General features: G+C 44.0%; 2 protein-coding genes across 2 annotated transcripts; both read left to right on the top strand. All coding sequences in view use genetic code 11, as the record gives it.

Moving 5' to 3' along the window:
• Nucleotides 1-339: 339 nt before the first annotated feature.
• On the top strand, nt 340-6,100 carry EGR_05592 (Ileal sodium/bile acid cotransporter; the record flags this gene model as incomplete). The annotated part of the gene is made up of 3 exons (XM_024494841.1): nt 340-1,005; nt 1,745-1,916; nt 5,424-6,100. 3 exons carry the CDS (start codon nt 340-342, stop codon nt 6,098-6,100), a joined length of 1,515 nt encoding a protein of 504 aa, XP_024350761.1.
• Nucleotides 6,101-10,666: 4,566 nt separating this feature from the next.
• EGR_05593 (Nucleosome-remodeling factor subunit BPTF) lies at nt 10,667-23,812 on the top strand (the record flags this gene model as incomplete). The annotated part of the gene is made up of 22 exons (XM_024494842.1): nt 10,667-10,880; nt 10,978-11,222; nt 11,325-11,447; nt 11,490-12,580; nt 12,657-13,021; nt 13,094-13,434; nt 14,276-14,689; nt 14,756-14,918; nt 14,997-15,325; nt 15,456-15,611; nt 15,682-16,268; nt 16,337-16,703; nt 16,786-16,905; nt 17,001-17,208; nt 18,161-18,228; nt 18,306-18,674; nt 20,294-20,455; nt 20,525-20,821; nt 20,905-21,027; nt 21,516-21,833; nt 22,667-22,825; nt 23,354-23,812. 22 exons carry the CDS (start codon nt 10,667-10,669, stop codon nt 23,810-23,812), a joined length of 6,678 nt encoding a protein of 2,225 aa, XP_024350762.1.
• Between the last annotated feature and the right edge of the window lie 201 nt (nt 23,813-24,013).

Below are 24,013 nucleotides of genomic sequence, written 5' to 3' on the forward strand. Positions count from 1 at the left end.
CTACGTTAGGCGCGGGGTGCCAAGCTGTGTTCCTATCACGGAGTAGTTCCTCAGAGTCAGGCGGCTGTTGTTCGGTTAAAAATACAATAATTTAACTTCCCTGTTTTATGCACAAAAATTAGTTAAATTTGCAAGCAAATGACATAAAATGCGGTGTTTTATCGTATTGCTTAGTGCATATTACGTTGCCTTTTCAAGGCTGGTTATTCTGCTTCTGATTGGTGGATTTGTAAAAGTTGTGTTCTGATTGGTTTTCTATAATTTATGTGGCTAAATAATAGTGGCTTAGCCATGCTGCCTGCACGATACAGATAATTCTGGGTCTAACAACTCCTTCGCATGACGCTACTAATATGGGTGTCTGCTTTGTTTTGCTTGACACTCGCAAACGTAGTTTCTACTAAAGAGACGATCGGGGGCCTGCCACTTGATACGGAATACTTGGATGTTAGGAATACTTTAAGAGAGCACGTTACTGCAAATGACACTGCTTATATTTCCACTTACACCGACCCTGCTGGCTCCTTTACTGTTTCGGTCTCCTGTGACCCCAAGAGGCTTCGGGTTTTTGAAAACTTGGGGAACTATAGTCTAGCATGTGGTCTTTCGTATTCTTCCAATAAGGATATTTCCCTCAGTTTTACGTCAGATTACCCGGTCTCTGTCGGATTCGCCATTCCACTCGTCCTCAATTTTTCTTCCTCACTAAATCAGTCCACCCAAAATGTTACCTTCCCCTTGGTGGTGTCACAAATCGGTGATGCATACATAGTCGGCTGGGTCACCGTCACTGACAGGTCGCATTTGGCACTGGGCGTGCGAATGCTGGTTCTTCGCGAAAGCGGAGTTGTTGACTTGATCTTTCGAATCGGTCTGATTATTCTCCTCATTCTGACGACCTTTTTTATGGGTTGCGAGGTCGATATTAATGTTATCAAGTCCTATGCAAAAAAACCGATTGGACCGCTTTTGGGATTTTTTTGTCAGTTTATCATTATGCCTGCCGTAAGTAACCCATATTGATCTTTTTTGGTTTACTAGCATTTGTTCTTTTAAGCTATTGTCTCTTTATATGAAAATTTTTCCCAGAAATCATCTTTAATGCTTCTGGCTGTCTGGCTGACAGACATGAGATTCAGTGTTGGCTTTGTCGTCCATTTGCGACCTATGCTTTAATAATGGATTTTTTTTCGGGAAATCGGAGGTAGTTACTATTCCTCATCGTCTATCACTTTTGCTGAATGTCTATCTCTACATTTTCATCGACTTGACATGCGGGGCTGTTCTTGTTTTTTTTTTTTTAATAAAAAAACTATAACGCTTTAGCTATATTGCTGTCGAACAGTGTTATAGTATCTTAATTTTAATCGGTTTATAAATAGGTGGAATTGGCCATTAATTTGCGCGTTCTTCCTTGGATTGGCTGGTGTCTACGCGCCAGCAGTCCATGCATAAGCTGTTATTTTAGCTGTGAACTAGAGCCTAATTTTCCATCGTCACATCTTTAGTGCTTAAAGAATAGGTGGGGATCAGTACTAGTTTATTAAATTTTGGCTTTTCAACAGAGTTATATTATTTTGCAATTTATTCACTATATTACGTTCAAATTAGCAACGCTGAAACTTAAAAGGTGTTAATTTCCGATGAACTGATAGATTGATAACTGGATTTTCTGTCATATTAGTGGATTTTGGACAGGTTGAGTCTGCGAATAACATCGTTTTCATGGCTTCCCACTATCTAGGTGGCCATAGCCCTGGCAAAGTTGACGCCTATCAATCCAGCTTTTGGCTTTGGCCTCTTCATCAGTGGCTGCTGTCCTGGTGGCGGTGCCTCAAATGTCTGGACACGTCTCCTCGGTGGTGATCTCGATCTTAGCCTCACCATGACCCTCTTTAGTTCTCTAGCTGCTCTCGGTGGGTCACTAGAGTTGCCTGTTTGCTTGTTATAGGTCTTGATTATTTAAAATGAGTGAATTAGGTTGGAAAAAGTGTGGATCACAGCCCCATTATCCCTGAGCATATATCCATTAGATTGGTTACAAAACGTCATCAGGTGCCTGTCCTTATAGAGATGGACTTTTTTTCGTTTCAATTCCATTTTTAGCACCGATCTGCTGTTCGTTTACTAGGGCAGGAATTTGTGGCATTTGGTTGATTGTTACCTTGGCTGAAAGTGAACAAGCTATGTCCTTACTATTGCGTAATTTCTTGTGCCCTAGATAGGTTGAGACACCGCAAGTGATTGAGTGCTAGGCAGACACATTGAGCCATTTTTTTAGTACTTTTTTCAACTCAATTAGATGTCAAACTCCCACAAGTAGTTTGAGTTTCATCACACTTATCCTGACTGAGGCATATTTGTGACCTCGTAATAGATGAATCACAGTTTACGAAGCCTTACGAAGTTATTCCTAAGGGGACGCTCTTGTCGAGCCTCGCATTCTGCTCTGCTATTTTAGTAAATCAGTCAAGCTAGGGGGATTTTAATGCCGTCGTGATTGTACTTAGTTAAAGCGGTTTAGTGAATTATCGTTGAAAGTTTGACTATAAGATTCACGGTGTTTAGGGGTTATTTAGGGCACTCAAGTCTCACTTTATTATTTTTATAGACGGAATTTCATTCACATAAACAGCTTGAAGGAACAAATAGTCCAGTTTTGTGGGTAAAGTGAGGAAATAGAACTAGGTGCATGCAAATACTTGATTGTTTTACAACTCCTGCGAAGTCCCTTTTGTGTAATCAGTTTCAGTCTTACAACATTGTAGGCAATGTCAATTAAGATGACGAATTTACTTTCAATGAGTACATTTGTGATAAGAAACGCTTTCGGCGCAAAAAAGCGCCTCTATGCTCAAACGCTTTATTCCGCGCAAACAGGCAAGCATGTGAAGGAATCAGCATATGCAAATAGTGTGCTGCTTCGTTGTTTGAGCTGAAGCCGAGAAAAGTGGCCTATTAGATGAATTTCTGAGTCCTGTCTGTAGATGATACGACAAAAGGAGAGCAGAACGGTGTTTAACAAACATTATTTTTGGTGCGAAAAGCCGTCCGCGCTAAAAAAATTTGAACTGCTTCATTAATGCTCCAGTTACGGTTGTCCTTTGTGATTTCTGCGTTTGGTATATTGTCACCTAAGGTATACAGATGAAGTTTGCAACCATTTGAGGGTAAACTCCGGAGAGATCAGCTGATTCAAAATCTACATACAGCGTTAGCCTGGCATTTGACGTTATGCATGTCAAATGCCTATGAAAGTTTACAATTGGTAGTATTTATCTAAATGCGTGTTACTATAAACGAATGGAGGTATGCATAATGAGGCTATAAACAACTGAAAGAATTTTGAAGTTTTTAAAGTCGTACTGTGAACCGACAACCGTAAGCTAAGTTGTTGCTCATCTTGGAAGTTTAGTTCACCATAACTTCGTTTGGCGTATAGCGCACTTTTGGGTAGCCATATGATAAACAATGATGCTAGGCTAATAAGTAACCCGTTGGGAGGTCAAGCTGATGCCCTCGCAAAGCATTTAAAGCTCTATGCTTTAGTTACGCGAGATACTTTTACTTTCGGATACGAGCCAAACATTTAGGGTCTTTTACTTCCTGATCAACGCTGTTTTATTCAATCTGCTTTTAGGTTCACCTATTTAATCGTTCCTTTGGTTGAGATAATGATTATTCATCCACTTTTTGCACGTAAGGTATTTAAAGTAGGAACTCGGATCTGTAAGTGGCGCTTTGGAAACGAGTTTTAAAGTTCATTTCACCTTGATTTTAAAGTGTTTTTTTGAATAGGTAGTTTTGCGTTTATGTATTTCTGTCTCGTGGCCAGAACGAATGTAAGCCAACAAAAAAGATCTCAGTAGGAGTCGCCCAACAGTCTATCCGTTGATTTTATCCATTTCAATCTTGGTCTTAAGAAGAGACTTTTGAGTCCGGCCATAAATTAGCCCCTATGGCTGGGATGTAATCTACAAAAAGATCACGAAAGGAGTCAGGTGGTAGCCTATTCTACTTGGATCTTCAATGTTTCGATCTGCGTGACCTTTAATAATTGAAGGAATTCTAGAATTTTCGAAATGCTATTGTGACCTAGTGCCGCACAACAACAGTGACTCTACTTGGTGTTGTGTTGATACGACAATCTGCTGGTCAGGTAATAGAATAAGCGTAGTGGTGGGCGGATAGTCGGCATGTTGGACGATTGGATGCGTGGTTTAGTAGTCCCTTTGAAGTTGTCTTTTCTTATTTTTGTAGTGCTAGTTGTTTGTTACCTTCCTACCAAAGGTGTTTTGTTTATGAGATAACCAAATAAGCTAAGGGAATGCATTCTAGTCATAATTGAGTAGCTGTAGAAAGCTCCTTAAGATAGATTACCTGTTGGAACAATCACCATTACATTTTATACGCACCCCTCAATTAGACTAAGCTTAGGAAATCAACTTTGATGAGGCGTTTTGAATCCAGAAGACTGAGAATAAGTTACTTTTAGCCACTTCCGTTTTTTTTGTCGTGGTAATTTCATTTCCCGGTTGGGTCACTGTCTCCCCCTCACACTTACCAAGGGGCGCATCTCTCAGTAAATGGGACCTAGGCACAGCGGTTACGACGACTACACACGTGGCTGGTGGTTGATCAGTGAAAGTGGTCGAAGTCACTCGAATGTTTTAGTGACGCGTGGCTATAGTGACTGACCTTGACATTGTAGTGATTATCACCTTTCAAGCGCATTTATACTTGATATCGACCAACCAGGGAGGAGTGAGCGGGAACACGATGTTCTAGAATATTTGAAAATTAGTCGTGAAAATGGAAACTTTTGGAAAGGCTATCAGGAGTGTCCTCTGGGCTTGCAGGCGTCCTTAGGATATTCAATGGTAGAATTCAGTTCTTTAGCATTTAGAATGGCCGATCTTCTTGACCGTAATGCATGTCCCAGTACTGCGTCACTAGAATCACATTTTCAACCACCTGCGTAATGAAAATTCTATCGCCATACCTTTTCCAAATGCTCTACGAATTAAGCAAGAAAGTTCTGCGGCTTTAAAACGGATTTAGTCTCTATTTGTAAAGCAGGGAAGCTAGTATCACAGTAGGTTTATAAAACAGTCGTTATGCATATAAGGATTCAAAACAAATGCGAAGTTCAGGTTGTGTCCACTATTAACAACCGCATTCTACATGTGTCTACAATTTAGTCAGGTCGTTGCCAAAAACTACATAAAATTCCTCATCTCTTAATGGTCCTTCTGGGTAGTGTTTAAATGCCAAAAGGACCGTGGCAGGCGCATAATTTAGTTTCTAAACTTGTCTAGCTGCTTGTTTCTCTTGCAGGATTTTTCACGACCTTCCGCTTGCTCCCCTTTTTCTCCGATGAGCTTCATTTAGGGAGCTGATTTTTCTGCGTGTTTTCGCTGTAGGCATGCTGCCCCTGCTCCTTTTTGCCTTCGCTCGCTTTTTCACCGCTATTGACGTCAGCGCGGTGCCCTACGGCCCAATCGCCGCGAATCTTCTCTATCTTTTCGTCCCCGTCACGGCAGGTCTCCTCATACGTCACTTTCGTCCTACCTGGGCAGATCGACTGCGTCGAGGAGTGCAACCGACGTCCTGCATCTTCCTCACCTATGTAATTGGTTTCGGCACCTTCGCCAATTTCTCTATCTTTCGCCTTATGGGCCGCTATCCTCTCATCATTGTCATTGGCGCCGCTCTCCCCGTTATTGGATATGTAGCCGGCTTCCTAATGGCCCTCCTCTGCCGTCGCTCCTGGCCCGTCGTCGTGGCAATCTCGATTGAAACGGGCGTGCAGAATGTAGGAGTGGGTATTCTCATCCTCATCTCTGCGATTCCTCAGCCTCAGGGGGATTTAGGAGCTGTTATGCCCATAATCATTGCTATCACAACTCCTATTGGTCTCCTTATCGCTCTCATTGTGAGACTTGTTGTGCGTCGACGAAAACGGAGGAAGAAGCAAGATGAAGAGCAACTGGAGGAGGGAAGCTGGGACAGTCATTGTAGTTTAGACACGGGAATCGAAGACCAAAAGAGGACTGCTAGTGAATTTCGGAGCTCCAATGAGGAGAATGGGAAGTTTTGATCGTCTGGAGTATTTCTTTAGTATTTTCTCTTTGTTACAAAATAAATAGTGTTTGTCTTTTTCTGTGATCATTGGTTGTTTGTGTTTGAGGTGTCTTAACTGACATAAATCACTCTAAATTCTCCGTAACTAGTTCTCCATTTGTTGTTTTCATCGGTTGTGCTACTCGTCCCGCAGTCTCGTCTCATCGTCTGAAAAGGTGACCTAGGTGCTGCATTATTTTGTATTATTAGGCGTCTGAGATACTTCGAAGTGATTCAGCCTAAGGTTTAAAATAACGAATTTGTTTGTGAGCTTGGAGGCTCAATCATAATTTACCAGAATAGCACACTTAAGAAGTAGCGCTCTCTGAGTACTAGAAATGCGTCAGACTAATCTATCAGTGCTGTTGCCAAACGCCAATGACACTCAAGCAGTCCAAGTTCAGAAATGTTCATTTACGTGTCCAGCAATACTGAGATAAGAGCAGCTAGACCGCTTACTTTTTATTTTTTTTGAGGTTATTTCAGGGTACGACCAACCAATGGTCCTATTCAGTCTTCCACGACTAAGTCTCAACACTCGTGGTGTGGAATTGCCACTCTTCTAATCCTTCCATAATGAAGATCGCTTTGAAAGATTGACCTTGTCTGTGTGTAACTTGGCTGTCATATCATCAAAGGCGCATGGGCTAGGTGAAGTAGCATGGTTGCGTCTGCATGGCGTAAATCCAATTTCGCAAGTTTATTGTATAAAGTTTTTAATTTTATTAACCTTGATGGATCGAAGTAAAGGTACTTCATCTCTATTAAGTGAGCTTATTAGCTTCGCTGCCTTGTTGAACAGGTTCAACATCACGTTTTTGGATCGTTACTCTAATGCATTCGACGTTTGAAAGGGACATTTTTTTCATTCACAAATAACTGAAGTACTTCCCTACTCATTGTAGTAGAGCCTTTTTAGACAACCTTGGAGCATTTTTTATCTAGGGACAGATAGATCTTTTTCTTCGCGATGTAGCGATGCAGCCTTGACAGTTTAGGGTACACATTCTTTAACGCGCCTTACCATAGAACTCTATTACTCCTCAATGCATGTAGCATGTTATTTAATGCCAGTACAGAAGTTTTATGAGAACAGGATTTCACGTCTATTTCTTCTTGCCACTTTTCTTTCACTTCAGCGCTGTTCAACCATTACTATTTATCTAGGTTCTAACCGAGCTAGTGGAAGAGGTATCGCGTGGTCACCTCATTGATATTTTCATACAAGTATGATAGAGAGCTTCTTGACGAACTTTGCAAATTATTATTTATTACTTATTTTTTGCATGCTGTTTTGCTACCGCGTACCGCACCGTCTGGACAACGCTCTACAGGCGATAGACGAGAAGCTTTGACAGCTTGAGTAGGTTGGGCTTGTGAAATGGACGGACTGGGATCACTTTTTATCAGGTTATTTCAACCGAAATGTGACGATTTGAGTAGTAGAGGTGAAAGTGGTGTAGAGAGAAAGTGGGGAGTACGGGCAAGGGGCTAACATAGGCAAATGCTTTAGTGTTTGGAAACAGTGGCATGTAATTTGCGAGTCCATACAGTTCTCAAAAGTAAACTATGAGAATCATTCTGGAAATTGTACCAGCTTTTGATCAAACAATATTTGTGAGGATTGTGGGAAAACGTATGGAGATTGCATGACTGAATTTCACGAACTAGAATTCGTACTTTTCTATCGCTCCGCAGTACTACTGAATTACTCATTTAGCCTTAAGTATGTAAATAACTGCTTTTCATTCATTCATCTTCAGAATCACTGACTCGTAAAGGACAGTCATTTATAACTTTCATGTCTTATCACAAACATACCTGTGTAATCCACCTCAAATTATGCTGCATTAAATATCGTTTTTTATCCACCACAATAGCTATATAACTCCTTTCCAGCGTCGATTAAAAAGATATCCACTTTGCACTTGTGCACATTTCCGGATTCTGCAACACCTTGGGACGAAGCAAGGCGGGTCAGTTTCGTCTCTTTGCCTTTCTTGAGGTCCTACAACAATTCAGCGGTTGGAGATGAGATTTGGACACTTGGTGAGACGTAGAAATTTGTTACAGGCGCCATGCGTGGCAATGCAAGATCCGTGCCGGGTGCCCGTGGCCTCCGCGACGTTGGTGCGATCGGTGGGGAGGCAGAGACCCGATGCTTCTTCCATTCGGCCCTGATTGTGTATACTCCTACACTTCAAGAAGCCATGATGTGGTGGGTTTTATGAGCTTGGAATGGATACACGGCAGCTTTGCAAATGGTAGTTATGTTTATTTGAAAGTGCCAAAGTGTGTGCTTAGCTAGAGCTGGGTGCGTGCCTGGTTGTATGCTTGGGTGTATGCAGCTGAGTGACACGCACATCCGCGCGTCCGTCGGTCCGTCCTTCCATTCACTCATCCATCCCAGACTGTGATTCAAAAATCTATCTGCCGATATTCGTAATTCAGAGATTAGTTTCAGGTAGATCAAAGTCCCTATTAACAAGAAATATCTTGAGTATTCAAAGTGGCAAACTTCAGGAGTAATCTGATGAACATCATAAGCAAATTCCTAATTATTTTATGTTGACTATGACCCACTAAATTTTACTTGAAAGGTTTTAATCCGTACTGATAATAGCTTTAGGACTTTTAACAAATAGTCTGCCTCGACTATGAGACTCTATTGGATACCAGTTTTCAGATCCAACTTTGTAGCACTAGATTGTGGCGTCACAAGAAGCTCAGTTTTCTTTGCAAACTGTCGAGCTCCTTGAATGAAGTGATTTGAAGTAGTTACATACATAGGCTCCCCAGTGTAATAGGTCAGTCGTTTGCCTAACTCTCGGTTTTAGGGGCTCTGCTATTGTACCCCCCTCCCCGCGCGACCTGCTCTTGGGCCAGGCCAAGAGCTCCTAAACCCTTCCCTACTTCAATAGTGCATATCCTGCCCGAGATCTTGCCTTTTTTCGCCTTTAGGGAGGACTTGGGGTGCTACGGCATTGGCCATATTGTTTTTTGGAATTTGTTATACTCTGAGATCATTCAAATAACAGGCCATCTCTAGTTTTCGATTATGAAACAAGCAACAAGGGATGTAATGACGCGTCTGCGGGAGCTCTCGTGATCGCTGGAAACCGCATTAGACACAGGTGCGTAAAGATGTAGCTAAATCTCCGCGGTGCCAATGCACTAGAATTCAGGTTTGCTTAAGGTGAAAGCCTGTGTTAGCGGCTACCGGTTTTGTGATAAAGCTTGTGATCATGATGATGTTTCACGGGCGAAAAGAGAAAGCGACCACATAATAATATGGGACTTTTTTTGTCGAAGGACATGCAAACGTTTGGTCATTTACAGACAAGAAATCACTCCTGCCACAGCCCGATTAACTCCCTACTAGCCAATAAATAAAATAAAAGGGGTTAGGAAAATTGGCGTTTCTAAGTCTATAAAGACTATAATTCGAAATTAATGATTGGGTTCCAGAGCATATGTAGTGCTTCGGTAGCTTATTTAATTCGGTCTTTGACTGCGCAGGCATCTGTTTCTTCGGAACAAAGTGACTTGGCCTTTGAGCCATCACAATATCCTCTTGGCCATTTTCGGCGTTAGCAACATACCTACTGACACACTAACATGGCTTCTTACAATTTCAGGGAAGACTCAGGACGCTACAGAGGCAAGAGTGACATCTATTTGAAGGAGTCCATGCCCGTTTTATATCACGAAAGTAACTACAACCAAATTTCCTTTGATTGTCCAAGCAAACCTAGTAGAAGTCAAAGTCTCGGAATTTCGTAAAATTTGATACTATTGCGGGATTTAACCATCGCGATCATTGCCCTCAGAACTGCGCAGCAGTTTGATGAATGTTTAGACTCCATGTTTGATAACGCGGGACCTTAGCCACTGCGAGTAGTGCGCTCGATCAGCGGCATGTTCCCTCGCGCGTCCCACCAGCCTCCGGCCACCTACACGAAAATAATAAACATTTACGTAAACGAGACATTAAATATAGAGTAAAAATTTGCAGGGACCACATCGGTCATATTTGAAAAAATCGTGGACAATATAGCTTAAAAGCTGACCACTAGCTCGTTTTTAAGCGAAGGCATGCAATAATAGAGAAATTCAATTGTTATGGGATTTAGTATGTGCAGACTTTAAGTAGGAATCTTCACAAAACTTGCATAAAATTTATAACTGCTAATCTGGTCTTCTTTAAAATACTGTTATTTAGTCGTGCACATACCTAACAACTTGAAAATGAACTGCAAACCCTGTGCAGATGGGTATTTATAAGGGTCGTCTTAACCAGTTTTTATACTTAGTTACACTAGATTTTTTTAGCATTTTTCGTGTTTTTACTTGCTTTAGTAAAATATTATTGCAATTTATGGTTAAAATTTTGTTTTTCATCTTTTTGCTAAATTAGCCACTCCAGCATTTGTTTTACTGCACAACTGAATTTTTTAAAGCAAGAATATCCCATCCATTCTTTCAGCTCTATCAATCGCTCGTGACCTTGACAAATAATATTTCTTGAGTAAAATCAGAAATAATGGGTGATTCGGTTAATCACCCCGAAGGCATAAGCGCGCCCCGAGAAGGTGGTCATTGCCAGGGGTCCAAGAAACGTCCAAGATTAACATTCATTAATCCTTCAGAATGGGTTGATTTGCAGCCCGGATGCAGCGTTTCTACAAAGAAAGACGCTGATCGGAATTTGTGTCAGAGACTAATTGATAGACAGTCTAAAGCTAAGCAAGAAGGTGGTAGGTTGATGCATTTTATTTTCTATTTTGTTCCATTTTTGCCTTTACTAAGTTTATGTTGATGTCACTTTCCATTCTTTTAATATTTTCGTTGTAGTCATGCGTGGAAGATCAGAATTTGAGGAACCCAAGCCAAAGAAAAGACAAAAACAACAAAAATCTAGAAGAGGTCGACCGCGAAAGCGGCCAATTGATCCTAAACGACCATGGATTGAAAGTGATGATGAAGAAGGCGACTATGTTGTTCCTGTGGACGATGAATCCGATGATGATGCTTTCCTTCAGCGTCTAGCAGAAGAAAAGGAGAGAGAGGAAGCTGAAGAGATTAAAAAGAAGCAGGAGGTGCGTTTTGTAGGGGTTTCCAACTCCCACCAACCCTTTCTTTGGTTTGTTTTAACACTATGAATAGCTCGGTGATAAATGTCGATTCGTTGTTGAGTTTAGCTTCAGCGCCAACGGCGTTTAAAACGTGAGGAACGTAGATCAAGAGCTACCGGGAGACCTGGGCGACCGCGTACCCAAATACCGTTCGCCCATTTGTACGCAAATTCCAATGATGATGCTCAGGTAAGTATGCAATTGATTTCCAAAAAACCATGGCGTTTTTAGTCTTCATCCAAACCCAGCGAAACAAGTGATGGAGAACAGTCGCTTTTAAACGACTATGCCGTGGAGGAGGAGGTCCTTGATTTTCCACCACCACCTGCCATGGAAAATGACAACTTTGACGAGGTTGGAAATGGTGTTGGGACGAATTTAGAATCCACATCAGTACCTGATTTTCCTCGATTCAGTCCCGTCGTCCTGCGCCGTCGGGCACCACCACTGACGCTTCCACCCTCCTCTCAGGACCTCATATGTCCCCCAGAACATCTTCTCGACGCTCTATCAATCTATCAAACCCTTCGACGATACGGTCGTTTGTTGCGACTCTCTCCCTTCCAGCTGGAAGACTTTTTGTCCGCTTTATTGGCCAACGAAAACTCAAATCTTATTGCAGCAGTTCACATAACCCTTTTAAATGCTCTCATTACCGAGGACGAAGCCAATGGGACACATCTCTGTCCCCCAGACTGCAAGGACGGGGTCTCTCTTCTGAGTTTCATCATAGATCGATATACTTGGCCATATTTTCTTTCCCTCTACCTCAGTAGTGTGAAGCGTGGTGAATCTGCGGCTCTGGCAGCTCTTGCTCGCGTCGGTAACACCGCAACCGTCGCTTCGTCGGGTCCAATCGCGGCAGTTACGTTCAGCGGCGGGGCTGATGCCGTTGTCACCTCTGCTCTCTTCTATCCAGAGGATAGTGTCATACCCTTGGATTTCTCATACCCTTTTGTTGACCTGCCGCAGCGTTTAGCCGTACTCCGAGGTCTTGTTGGCCTATTTCTTGCCACTGGTCCTGTCCGCGCTGACATACTTCGCGAGGGATTCATCGCACACGACGACTTTTGCCGTATATGTAGACAAAGTGGTGAGGTACTCTGTTGCGACACTTGTCCCGCTGTTTTCCATCTCACATGTCTCACACCACCCCTCGAGGCCGTGCCAAACTCCTCGTGGCATTGTCCTCTTTGTGAAACCGAGCAAGAGGTGTATGGGGAGAGGAAGGTTCCGAAAGCACGTGGAGAGACTCGGATTTCCCCGCTGGGCTATGACAGAGCGGGCCGAGTCTATTGGTACATGGAAGGCCGACTGTTTGTGTAAGTTGGTAGTTGTTTTTAACGCTTGAGATGGCACATAACCACCCACGTAAGCGTTATTTTTCGCCTACTCCAGCGAACCAGTGGATTTTGCCCAGTGTGAACCCGAGCTACCGGGTTTATCGGAAGGTGTGCGGGACGAAGAATGGGAGAGACGTGAGGCGGAGCAGCCCACAGGCGATGATGAAGAAGAGGAGGCTGGAGAGGGTGGCGAGAAGATTGAGTGTGGTGTGGAGGGCGCCTGCGATCCTTCCGTTGCTTATGCCAACGAACCACCCGTCTACTACTATTCCTCACTGGAATGCATCACCTCTGTTCGCCAGAGGCTCTCAACCCAATGGGAACCCGCGCTTTGCGTTCAACTTGACACCGTAATTGCGCTGATGGAGGCGAAAGAGCAGAAATCTAAGCAGGCTGCCATGAAATCCGAGCCGAAAGAATGTAAGCTGATTATTTGATTTGAGCAAACACTGAGTCAATTGGTGGTTATCACGTTTTGGCGTCTACCAATAGCCGAATCAACGAAACATGAAAATGACTGCGGTGAAGAGAAAGCTGAAGCGACTGAAAGCGTAGTCGATGTGAAGAAAGAGGAGCAAGATGGCGATGCGACGGAGTTGACAAAGTGGCCGCCAGTGCTGCCTCTCCCTTCGGCACTGACAGCCGCTCAGTTAACTGCTCTTTTCTCCAACTCGCAGTCGTTGCATCATATCGGCAGTGGTGGTGAGACAGCCTCGTCCCTCATGGAAAATGCCTTTGTGCTGGAGCTCTCTGGTGGTGTCCTGGTACACAATCAGGATGGTCTTTTTGAAAACTTTCCACTGCCACCTGATGTGCATGTTCAACGACTTTCGGTGAGTTTTACTTCCTCTTTTTTCACGGTCTTCGAAGAGGTAATGATGTAATGGGTTCTAGCGTTGCGTAATTTCGACAAGTTCACTGGATAAGCTATACCTTGCCGTCTGCTTGCGCCCTCGATTCGAGTCCTCCAATTGAGAATTTGTTTTTGTCTTCATTTTTTACCTTCGGTTTTTGTCTTTAGACCAGTAATTGACATTGATAATAGTAGTTACACTAGCTCAATTGCTTTTCCAAGATCTTTAGCTTATTTTGGAGTGACCTGAGACTGAATTACACTTACCTGCCTGTAACATTGCCAGGTTTTTCATCAGAGTAGTCAGTCTTGAATCTATGGCTCTGCTTTGCGTGCCACGTTTAGATTTCGTCCTCCTACTTCAGTTCATTAATCACTATTCGCTCCGCTTGTATCAAGTTGACCTTTATGACGGTGTAAAGATGAATATTAATTATTTTACTCCTTCTTCTAACTAACATCTTTCATTCGTAAATGCAAAAGGAGTATTTTCGTTCATCCCTTCCACCTTTGAGTGAAATGCTTCATTTTTGTGTTTTTTTTGCAATAAGTTGGATGCAATTCAATCAAATGTGGTTTTGAAAATGTATGTTTTATTTGAATAAAACTTGTATGTATGGAAAATTTGATTATGGAATTTGAAATCGTCTTGTATATGCCCGAGTATTTTTCTTGCAACGTTGCCTACAGGTAAGCCTAATAGCCGTCTGATGCAGCAATTTTCCCGTTAGCTTGCCTTTTCTTAGATCTCAAATAGAATTAATATGATACTATTACAGTTTGCAGCTGAAACTATCGTCTTTATCTCTTCACCCTTGCAGGAGCCACGGCCTGCGTTAGTGCATTCACCTTTGTCCAGTTCTGTCCACCTTGCCCCCTCAAAACGCTGGCGAAGCTGGACAAACACTCTCTCCCAGGGTCTCTTCGTGCCCAACCCTACGGCGGAGACAGCCGAGTTAGCGGAGGTGAACATTGCCCTCAACCGTCCGCAACAACATGACGAACGCGAGAAGCGGCGCCTCCTGGTCAACAAGTTCTGCCTCTCCGACGCGGCTCTTGAAGCCTGGCGGTGGTTGGACGCCGAAGCCAGTGCCGAGATGATTCGACGCGCCATTGGCGAGGAATCATTAGACAGTGCAGCTGAGGCAGACTTAGTGAACAGAAGGGCCGATGCCGTTGGGCCTCTGCGATGGCTGCACACCATGAAACTTACTCTCTGCTTCATGGAAGCACAGGTGAGTGATATTGCAAGAATTTGATTGTCCACCTGAGTTGCTCTAATGACGCTGTTATTTTGGTAGCTTCCAGCTGCAGCTCTATGTCCAGTCTGGCGTTTGCTTCGCAAGGACTGGATCGCGGCTGTTCTTAAGGCCACGTCTGTTCATGAACTTGCTGACCTCCTGGCTCGTCTGGAAGCTGCTATTCGTCCTGTCGCCTTTCAGCGGACTTGGACCTCCTCCATCGGTAAGTGAGTCCTCTTTCAAATGGTAAAATTTTGTATGCGAAAGTGGCGGTGATTAACAATTTTAGTGGCTACTATAGGTGCGCTTCAACTGGATCGCTTTACGTCTGCTCAACGGGAGGAGGAGAAGCGAATACGTGCGTTGGAGCGCTCCTCTGCGGCGGTTAATGCAGCGCCAATAACGCTGGTGCGAACCAAAACTATTCAGCCGATTCGACATACTGTGTGGAAGACGCGGGGAGAGGAGTACCGACGTCTGGGAGGCGATGGGTGGCAGTGGGTTAGCGCCACGCGTCGCCACCAAAAATATTTGAAGACAGTGACTTTACAGTCAGCCAAACCAAATATTGACAGACCGGCTCATCTTGGGCTGGGTTGGGGAGTTAAACCTGAGCTCCTTGCCAACACTGTGCGCTGATTTGTGATTTATTAGTTTAGTATTCGTTATTTATGTTTTTCTGAGTTGAGCGTACAAATGCGTGTCTCTACCTTTTAACTCAGAGATTATTAGTTCCGGGTGTGTTTTTTCATTCTTCTAGGATCTGCATCCACCTCTACCCGAGGATGCGGCCCTTGATTATAGAGTGCATCCAATCACAGGAGTGCCGCTATGTCAAAACGTTCCGCGCAGCGTCTACACGATACCTCCTGAAGCTCTCCGAAATCAACCAGATGGTGTTATTAACATCTCACAGGTATATGGCGGTGCTTTTATTTATTCATTACTCTAGACACACCCCTGAACTACGGTCGCATCTGTTGCAGTGTCTCAGAATAGGTGGCGGGGATTTCTTTCCACCACCTGCGAGATCACCTCTTCCCCTTTTGCCCACAAGCAAGACGCATCAGTGTGGAAGGGCGCATTTTCGATTGGACAGTCTTTTAGCCATGCGAGAAGCCGCGGCGTTACGTGATCAGGCTGCTAGCGAAGTAGCCCGTGGAGATTTAGATCAGTTGCGAATGGAACGCGAAACCGTGGCCGCCAGAGTGGCCGATATTCAATCGCGCTTGAGCGAATTGTCTAGTGAGGCACAAATTGCTCGCACAGAACATGCTAGAGCCGTGAAATCACGTCAAACAGCGATAACGGAGATGAAACAGCTTAGTGAGCAACGTCTGAACCAGTCTTGTTATCAAGGAACCATCCCGTCGACTTCCTCTCTACGTGATGGTGGCGGTGGAGGAGGCGGCGGACGTGCCAAATCGCGCGCTTCAATGACTCCCGGACGCAACCGATCAGTGGCATCCCGACGTCTCCAGCGAGAGGAGTACAATTACGATTCGGGTGAAAGTGCCGAGTCCGAGGAATCCGCAGCTACGTCTTCTTCTCGACCTGCCAGTAGCACCACAGGGTGAGTTTTCTTCAAGGGTAATTTGAATAAATCCCTCTTCTGTCCTATATATTCTTTCTCTCTTGTAGATCAAATGTCCTTCGTCGAAGCTCCCGTCGCCAGAAGACAAAGAGCGTTGATCCTGACTTTGTTGTGGATTTCGGTGAAGATGAAGAGGAGGAGGAGGAGGGTCGGGTTGACATCGACCGTGATGACGAGGACTTCAGTCTTCGCCAATGCGGTTCTGATGACGAGGCGATAGACGGTTCATCCTGGGCTCGGGGTGGTGGTAGTGTGCCCCAACTTGACGGTGCTGGAGATGATGATGATGATGATGGTATACTGGAAGGGGACGAGGGAGACGAGGATGAGGAAGATTACGGTGTGGACGAGAACGGTACTGAAAACGATCCTGAGGGCAAAGTGGACGGGCTAGCCCAGAAGTCTCCTCTCAGGGTTCGTTCGCTGATCTGTTTAACTGATAGCGGTTGCATAATGTTATTCCTTAGGTATAAAATACTCTCGTTTGTTGAAACAGGCTGCTGCTACGGGGACAGTGTCCGCCACTGTGTCTGGAAAGGGCGCACTGATCCCTCCTTCTTCCTCACCAGGGAAAAGTTTGCTCGCTCTTGCTATTGAAGGGAAGGCACCTGGTATTGTGCAGATAAATCAGTCGGCAAGTTGGCGTTCCTATTTATTTTCAAGGTTAATTTCTACTCCTGTCCGCGAGTTATTACCATCTCCCTATCGTAGACGTCAAACGGCGAGTCTCCCGTGGAGGCGAAAGTCGTCGGGAGTGGTGCCGATAGTGGAAGTGGAGTGACGGTAGTGCCAACTCCTATCCCTACCGCTCCTGGTGGGCAACCTGTGCGCCTTGTAAGGGTGTTGCGTGCGCCACCGGGAGCCCCCGCAGGTACCCAAATTATCCAGGCGGTCGATCCACCCTCAGCACCTACTGGTGGTAGGTCGGATATGTTACTTATATTCACCTAAGTAGCATCAGCGAAACTAGTCGCTTTTGTTGCAGTAGGGTTGTGGTGAAGCATTTACCTTGCAATGAGCAGGCTACTTGAAATCTGTTTGTATGTGAATCAGACGAGAGCCATGCATGATCATAAGCCAAGTGATACAGATATTGAGTCAGTAGTTATGTCCTATTAGCATACCAAGATGTAGCACCTTCGACATCTAGCAGTAGATCGTCGACTGTCTTTAAGTATGTTAGGACTTTTTGAAAAACATTTTATCAGAAGGTATTTGCGGAAATCGCGTCCTTTACTCTCAAAGGCATAGGACTTTGACGCTTCCTCAAACCTCGAAACTAAACTACGGGTTCTTAGGATAGTTGAATTGAGCTAGGCATAAGTTGTATTTGTAGATTCGCACTTTTTTCTTTCATCCTTTATTTAACTCATCTACAGAAGGGTTATTCAAAAAGATGACAACCTTGGCAATTGCTTTAAAGTGTCAGAGATCTTTATATAAATCTTAAATCTCCTCAAAAAGTAAATATTTAAGTATGGGCATCCCTTTTTCATTCTATTACCTTTAACAAAACTCAATGAAGTACTTTGTTTTTTTTTTTGGCTGCATTTTAATTATTATTCATTCCATAACCTTACCCCCTGCCTGTACTTAGGACCGAAGACCACACGACAGTCTTGACCTATGATACTCGAAATTCCCAATTTATCTGTAAAGAGGTGCTATCGTAGTCAGGTTATCCTTTGCAGCCCAAGGGTGAGCAGTACAGTAAAGTGGATTCAAAACACGAAATGCTATTCGCTATAAACTGAACTCGTACAGCCACTGAATGAAGTGCATAACCCGTTTTGAAATGCTTTTGTAAAGCATAGTGCTTTATGCTCCAAATGGTTCTAAAATTTCATAGCTACTTTGTTGACGCGTTTTAGCCTCTGGAACCGGAAACCTAATAATTCCTGCTTCAACAGAACCTGCCCTACAAAAGTCTCTTATACAAGTAAGTTTCGTGTCTTTCATTAAATTTCTTGCCATTGAAAACAGAACCCCTTATCTTCGGTAACCTCTGTACTACAGCTCTCCTCAAGCGGTGGTGTCATAGTAACACAGGCCTCAACTCTGCCTGCAGGCTATCGACTAATTACACCCTCAAGTCTACCCCTAACCACCACCAACACTGTGTCCTCCATGACTTCTGGAGGTGGTGCTTCTGTAGTGACGTCGGCGTCCCGAACACCGCTCAACTTCGTCCAGGTGGTCTCCACCACCCCATCGTCTTCATCTGTGCAAGGGTTGAGGCCGCGGCCGCTAGTGCCGCAACCTCTTCGAGCTGGTCAGCCAGTCACCGTCAGCGCCACCGGTGCCCCTTCCCTCATCTCAATAGCACCGTCTCCAGTGGTTCGGGCACCCCCCCTTAGACCTCTCTTAGCACCTGCAAGTAGACCTGTATGTTGGTGCATCAGTCCATCATCCCAGGATTTCGTTTCTCTGGTCTTTTGCATGGGAAGGAGGGGGATTGGTGCATTTTAACTCTAAGCTTCTTTACTGACTGATTATAAGGATTGGTATATAGTCTTTCACATTTTGTGCGAATTTCGTCATCTTTAAGTTGCGTAATTCTCGTCCTTTCGTTGATTTCGTGTTCTATATTGTGTCAAGAGAGCTCACTTAAATGGATTAGGACAATATGATCTTCGGGGAATTGATGAAAGGATCGTTTTTTTCTTGCACACTTATCTATAATTTGTGAATTTCCTTCCCCTATGCTTTTAGTGTTTTCTTAATACTGCATTCACTACTCTGCTCAGATAACTTTTTTAGATGGTACATTTGTTCCTTGTGAGTTGCGATCATTTGTAAAGTGATGAAAGCGTTTATTTTATATTTTAATACGGTCATTCGCTTCATATCTTCTTACCTATTCCAATTTACTGTTTTTCGGAGAAGCTGTTTAATGATTTTGCTCTGTGCAACCTACATAACCCTTAAAATTCATCTGCAAATTACTTCATTCTCTCCCTTCACTTGTTTCCCAACTTCTCAATGAGCCAACCGGTTTTTCCAAAGGTGGTATTTGAGTCGGCTGCCTAATTTAAGGAACCCAATCTTTGGAAAGGTGATTGGCACTAGTTCCATCATTTTCAAACTTCTACGCATTTGAGACGATGGGATCATTTCATAAAGCAATACAGCGAAAATGTTCTTTGCTGTCTTCAAGCCAACGCATTCTCCTCGATCATTTTCGTGCTAGTTGAAGGGGCGGTTTTGCTCTACCCTAGGAAAATAACTTCTGTAGGGCAATTTTGTTTCATTTCAAAGATTATCAGTAAGTTGTTCTCTCATCTGTATGGAAATTTCACGTAATTAGATCTCCTTGTTCTTATCAGGTCACACAAACGGTGAGAATTAGATTCATTTTCTACACTGGAAATACCGTCCTTGAGGAGTTGGTTACTAATCCTTCATCTCAGCTATAGCATTCGATAAATGTGTTACTTGTGGCTGGGTCGCATCAGACAGGAAGGTATGGCTTTATTATTTGAACCTGTATTCATTGAGGCTTTGGTCGAACTTGGAACTGATGTCATCCCATGATGTTGCTAGCATGACTAAAAAAGTTTCCGTCTAGTTATTATCTTAGTTCCCAGTGCATATGAAATTGTTTGGTCCTCAAGTATTAGCTTGCTAAAATCGAATGGGAAATTGTCTCTGAGTCGATGCGGCGACAGTTTTCGGTACAAATGCTAAACGGAACCCTACTTTACTGCCTCTTGCATGTAAAATAAATGACTATTGGCAAGAAATTGAGTAATTCTTACTGATGGTCGTACCGGTTAGCGAAACTCCGATCTGACTTGGTAATCGAGATTCATCGAATTTGCACGTTTTAATTTTAGCTAGCAGAACAATTTTTATCAAAAGTAATTCTTTTAGAGGTCTGGATCCTAGGTAAGAGCAAGTAAATTACCCCCCATAAAAGTGGAATCGTGATAACCGTTTCTAAGTTCTATTTGAATTGTGGCAATTTTTAGCGGGATTGGCTATCATCATTCCTGTATTTTCAGATTCTCGCTAGCTCGTCTAACTTGGCACCGTCCCTGCGTCCACGAATGGTACGAGTGGTAACGCAGCCAATGCAACTGGATCCGAGTCTCGACCAAGCTGTCACTGAAGCTGCCACCAAATTACATCAGGTTGACTTAGAACTCTTCAATCTTCGCAAGGAGGTCAGTTTTGCTTAATGCTACCCGTAAGGAGGTAGACAAGCAGCCCATAGTTAATGATGTCTTCTACAGCTAAGGCATCTGGAATCGCAGCTGGCAGAGCTGAGTGCTCGTGTGGAAGAGAAGGAGGCTATGGTGGCTCGGTGTGGTCGTTCCACCGCTAATCCTTACTCCCTCAGCAACCATGCCACCTCCCTTTTGGCGCGCCTAAATCGCGCTGCTAAGGCGGCAACTGCAGCCAACCAACGATCGAAGGGCCGACGATTTCTCACTTTACCCAAGCATCTGCCTTCGGTTAATCCCTACGCCTGGCCGCCTGATAAATTATTCGGGTCTAGCGTCTCCTCCACTTACCCTGAGGTCGATAAGGTGTGGGCAGACGAGATTTTACTCCCCACCTCCCTCAATTCCCTCTGCTAATATTTGAGGTCTTGATTTTTCTGTCGTTTTAGGATACCTCGGTGCCCGTGACAAATCTCTTTCGTTTGAGTCGGGTGAACTTGCGAGCATTGATTCTTGCAGCTGGTAGGAAGGAGGTACCAGGCTATGAGGCAGAGAAAAAACGATTGGCTTCGGTAGGCACACTTTTCTACTAATTAGGTGTAGAAATGCTTTTTTAAATGGTTCGAGGATTGCATTGTATTCAATACTTAAGTATCATTTGCACGTCGGGAGTGCGCTTACTTGAAATTTTAAGCAGAATCAAACCGCCCAGAAATGCTCTTAGCTCCTGCTCTAAAATTATCAGGCCACATCGTTTGCAACTTTGCTTCTATATTAGTTGCAATATCCATCTCTCCAAAGCGCATAATTTCCGCTAATGTTGGTTGCTATGTAATGACTTATGCTTCACGTTACTCAAACATTGCTAGTGCCATCTGTAAACCAACACTCCCAACTCGTCTATCGGTAAAACAACCTACTCAATTTGCTTACTAGCTGCAATACTCGGCGCCTAACATAATGAAATTTTCTGTGTCGACACAGGTATCTGCCCTCTTTAGCAACATGTATTTGAATGCAATCACCAGTAGCGTTTATTCTTTTTTATAAACACCCGTAGATTCCTTGGTCCTACCCTACTGCTCGACCATGTTTCGCGGAGGCGTGGCGTTTCCGTTTGCGCCAAATCCTTCTTCAGCCAGCCGCCTCGAGTTGTGGCATCCTGAACACGCCCTCGCATTACGGTGTGGCCATGGCCACCCTAGCAGCACATTTGCGTCTCCTCTGGCACTCTCTTCGGTGGGATGAGATTATACTCTCCGCAGCCGCTTGCGAAGACGCCACGCTAATGGCGGATCGCTACTACCTTAAACAGAGCATCTCTGAAGGTCATGGTGGCGGTTATGCACTGCGAAGGGTTGTGGCTATCAAACCATTGGTGAGCTTGCGCTATTCTTATTCCCCTCTCATGCATTAATGAGTTTTGTTTGTTACATATGTTGAACGTAGCTGTTAGGTTGCTGGAGAATGAAGACAAACATTATCTTAGTAAATAGCTCTTGTTTTGAAAGTCTACATTTGTGCTCCCCGCGCTCATTCTTTCGCCTAAGATGGAGAAATCTTTCCAATGAATTGTAATAATGCGCTATCCAGGAGCTGAGGTTATACAATGAAGCTTCACATTTCATTGGTGGTGGTGTATTTCATACGGATTTGGATGATATTCATAAATCCCATGTATTTTGGTAGGAACTTCTTCAGCTGGCATATCCTCCATGTCAACCGTTTTTCGTGATAACTTTATCCTAATGGAATGTTTGAAAGGAAAATATCGTGTTCTTAGTAAGCCATTCCTAGAAGTCGACTGCAATACGTTGAATTGTGATTTTGTTCCATCACCAGTCATTGTGTAGAACTTGGAACTAAAAATTGGTAACAAAGTTGATCCTTGTACTTTGTTTTCCCAGATTCGGCTCTTCGTGTCAAAAGATTGAAGGGGGTTCGTAGTCAAATGTTTGATGCAAAAATACTTTGTCATCAAACGATTGGCACTGTGAAATGCGTTGGCTGTAATCGGACTGGAAGTCGGATTGATGCACAAAGGTTTATAACGTTACTGCGGGTTTCACTGCATTATTTTTGATATATCTTTTTGGTTTGAGGCTGGGGATACCCTCAATTTTCAAGTAACGAAGGTCCTTTATGAATCTGTTTCCTTATGGTGCCTAAAAATTATTATGAACTCTACTAAGGGATGGTGTATGTATTTAGCTGGGCAGAAGGATGACCGAGATGGTGAACGAGCAGCGCGAAATTGAGCTTACGAAGCTCGGACAACTAGCATTTTACAGGTGCCTTCGCGTCAAATTGGAACTTGTTTTACAGCTTCAAAAGGCCACGTCATTGTGGTTGCGCTACAAGCGGTTGCAGGTGGGTCAGCCCACATTACTGTTGATCAAGACGGTAGGGTACACGGAGCATGTGGTGCCCATGTCTAGATGCCCGGACAAAACGATCTATCTTCCCCCACTTCTAAGGCATTATTAGATTTCTACAAAGGAGTCAAAGTCACATCATCTTGATCTCTATCTAACTTCCAGATAAATTAAGTATTTAATACGTTCTTTTGCATCTGAAAATGTGATATCTTACTAAACCTCGGGTAAAGGACATAAACGTCATTTTGAGTTCATTAAAGTTCATTCGTTTTCGTCCTCACTAAATTTTAAGTGTGAATTTGCAGAGGATGTTTCAAGGCATACAAATTTGAAAATAGTTAATAGTTAATTAGACACACGGAGGATCCGAGTGGCCATCGCGGCGTTCCACTCCACCGTCGTAAAAGTCGGCTCGTGGAAAGTAATTAAAATAAAAATCACTGCTTATTTTAACGCTCCTTCTATTTTGAGCCACTCTTTCAGCGAAATACTGCTGGACTCTGTCTGACTACCCTTACAGGATAAGTACTGGCTACGAGCCAACTTCCTCGTAGAGACCTCAGTTCAAAAGCCAGCCGCTTCAAAGCGTATTGCACGTGGCAACTCACACCCCTCTCTTGGTGGCAACAGCGACGCATCTACCTCTCGACGCTCGGGTCGTGGAAGCAAACGATTCGCTGACCCCGACTACGATCCAGCTGCCGACGAAGGCTGGCGTGTCGGCATTCCATGCTCGAACCGTCGTCGGCGTCGTACGAACTACAATGAGGATCGACTGATGGAAGAAGACGAGGCGGGGGAGGATGTCAAAACGAACGAAGATCAAGGAGTGGAGGATCAGGGTGATTCCTCCTCCTCGAGGCGCGATGCTAAGAAGACGGAGGAGTGGGTGTCTGAGGAAGCTCTTCAGCTCTGGGAGATTCGTAACTTCTTTGACAGGCAAGTGGTTTTAAATTCACCCTCGCTCTTCGACAGTTGATTCCACCTCATCTTGATTCCTCCCTCTCTTCACAGTCTCTTGCCGATCGACAGTGATTATCCGCCGCCCTTGGGACCATTGTCATTCACTGGTCTTCCAGTCGGTTTGGTTGAAGAAGCGTCGTCTATAGTGAAGGAGGAGGAGATGGAGTGTCGAGGAAGTTGGATCCAACCGGCACGCTGTCCCTCTCCTGAGGCGTTC

The sequence above is a fragment of the Echinococcus granulosus genome, assembly GCF_000524195.1.
Source record: "Echinococcus granulosus chromosome Unknown EG_S00042, whole genome shotgun sequence".
Classification (NCBI taxonomy): domain Eukaryota; kingdom Metazoa; phylum Platyhelminthes; class Cestoda; order Cyclophyllidea; family Taeniidae; genus Echinococcus; species Echinococcus granulosus.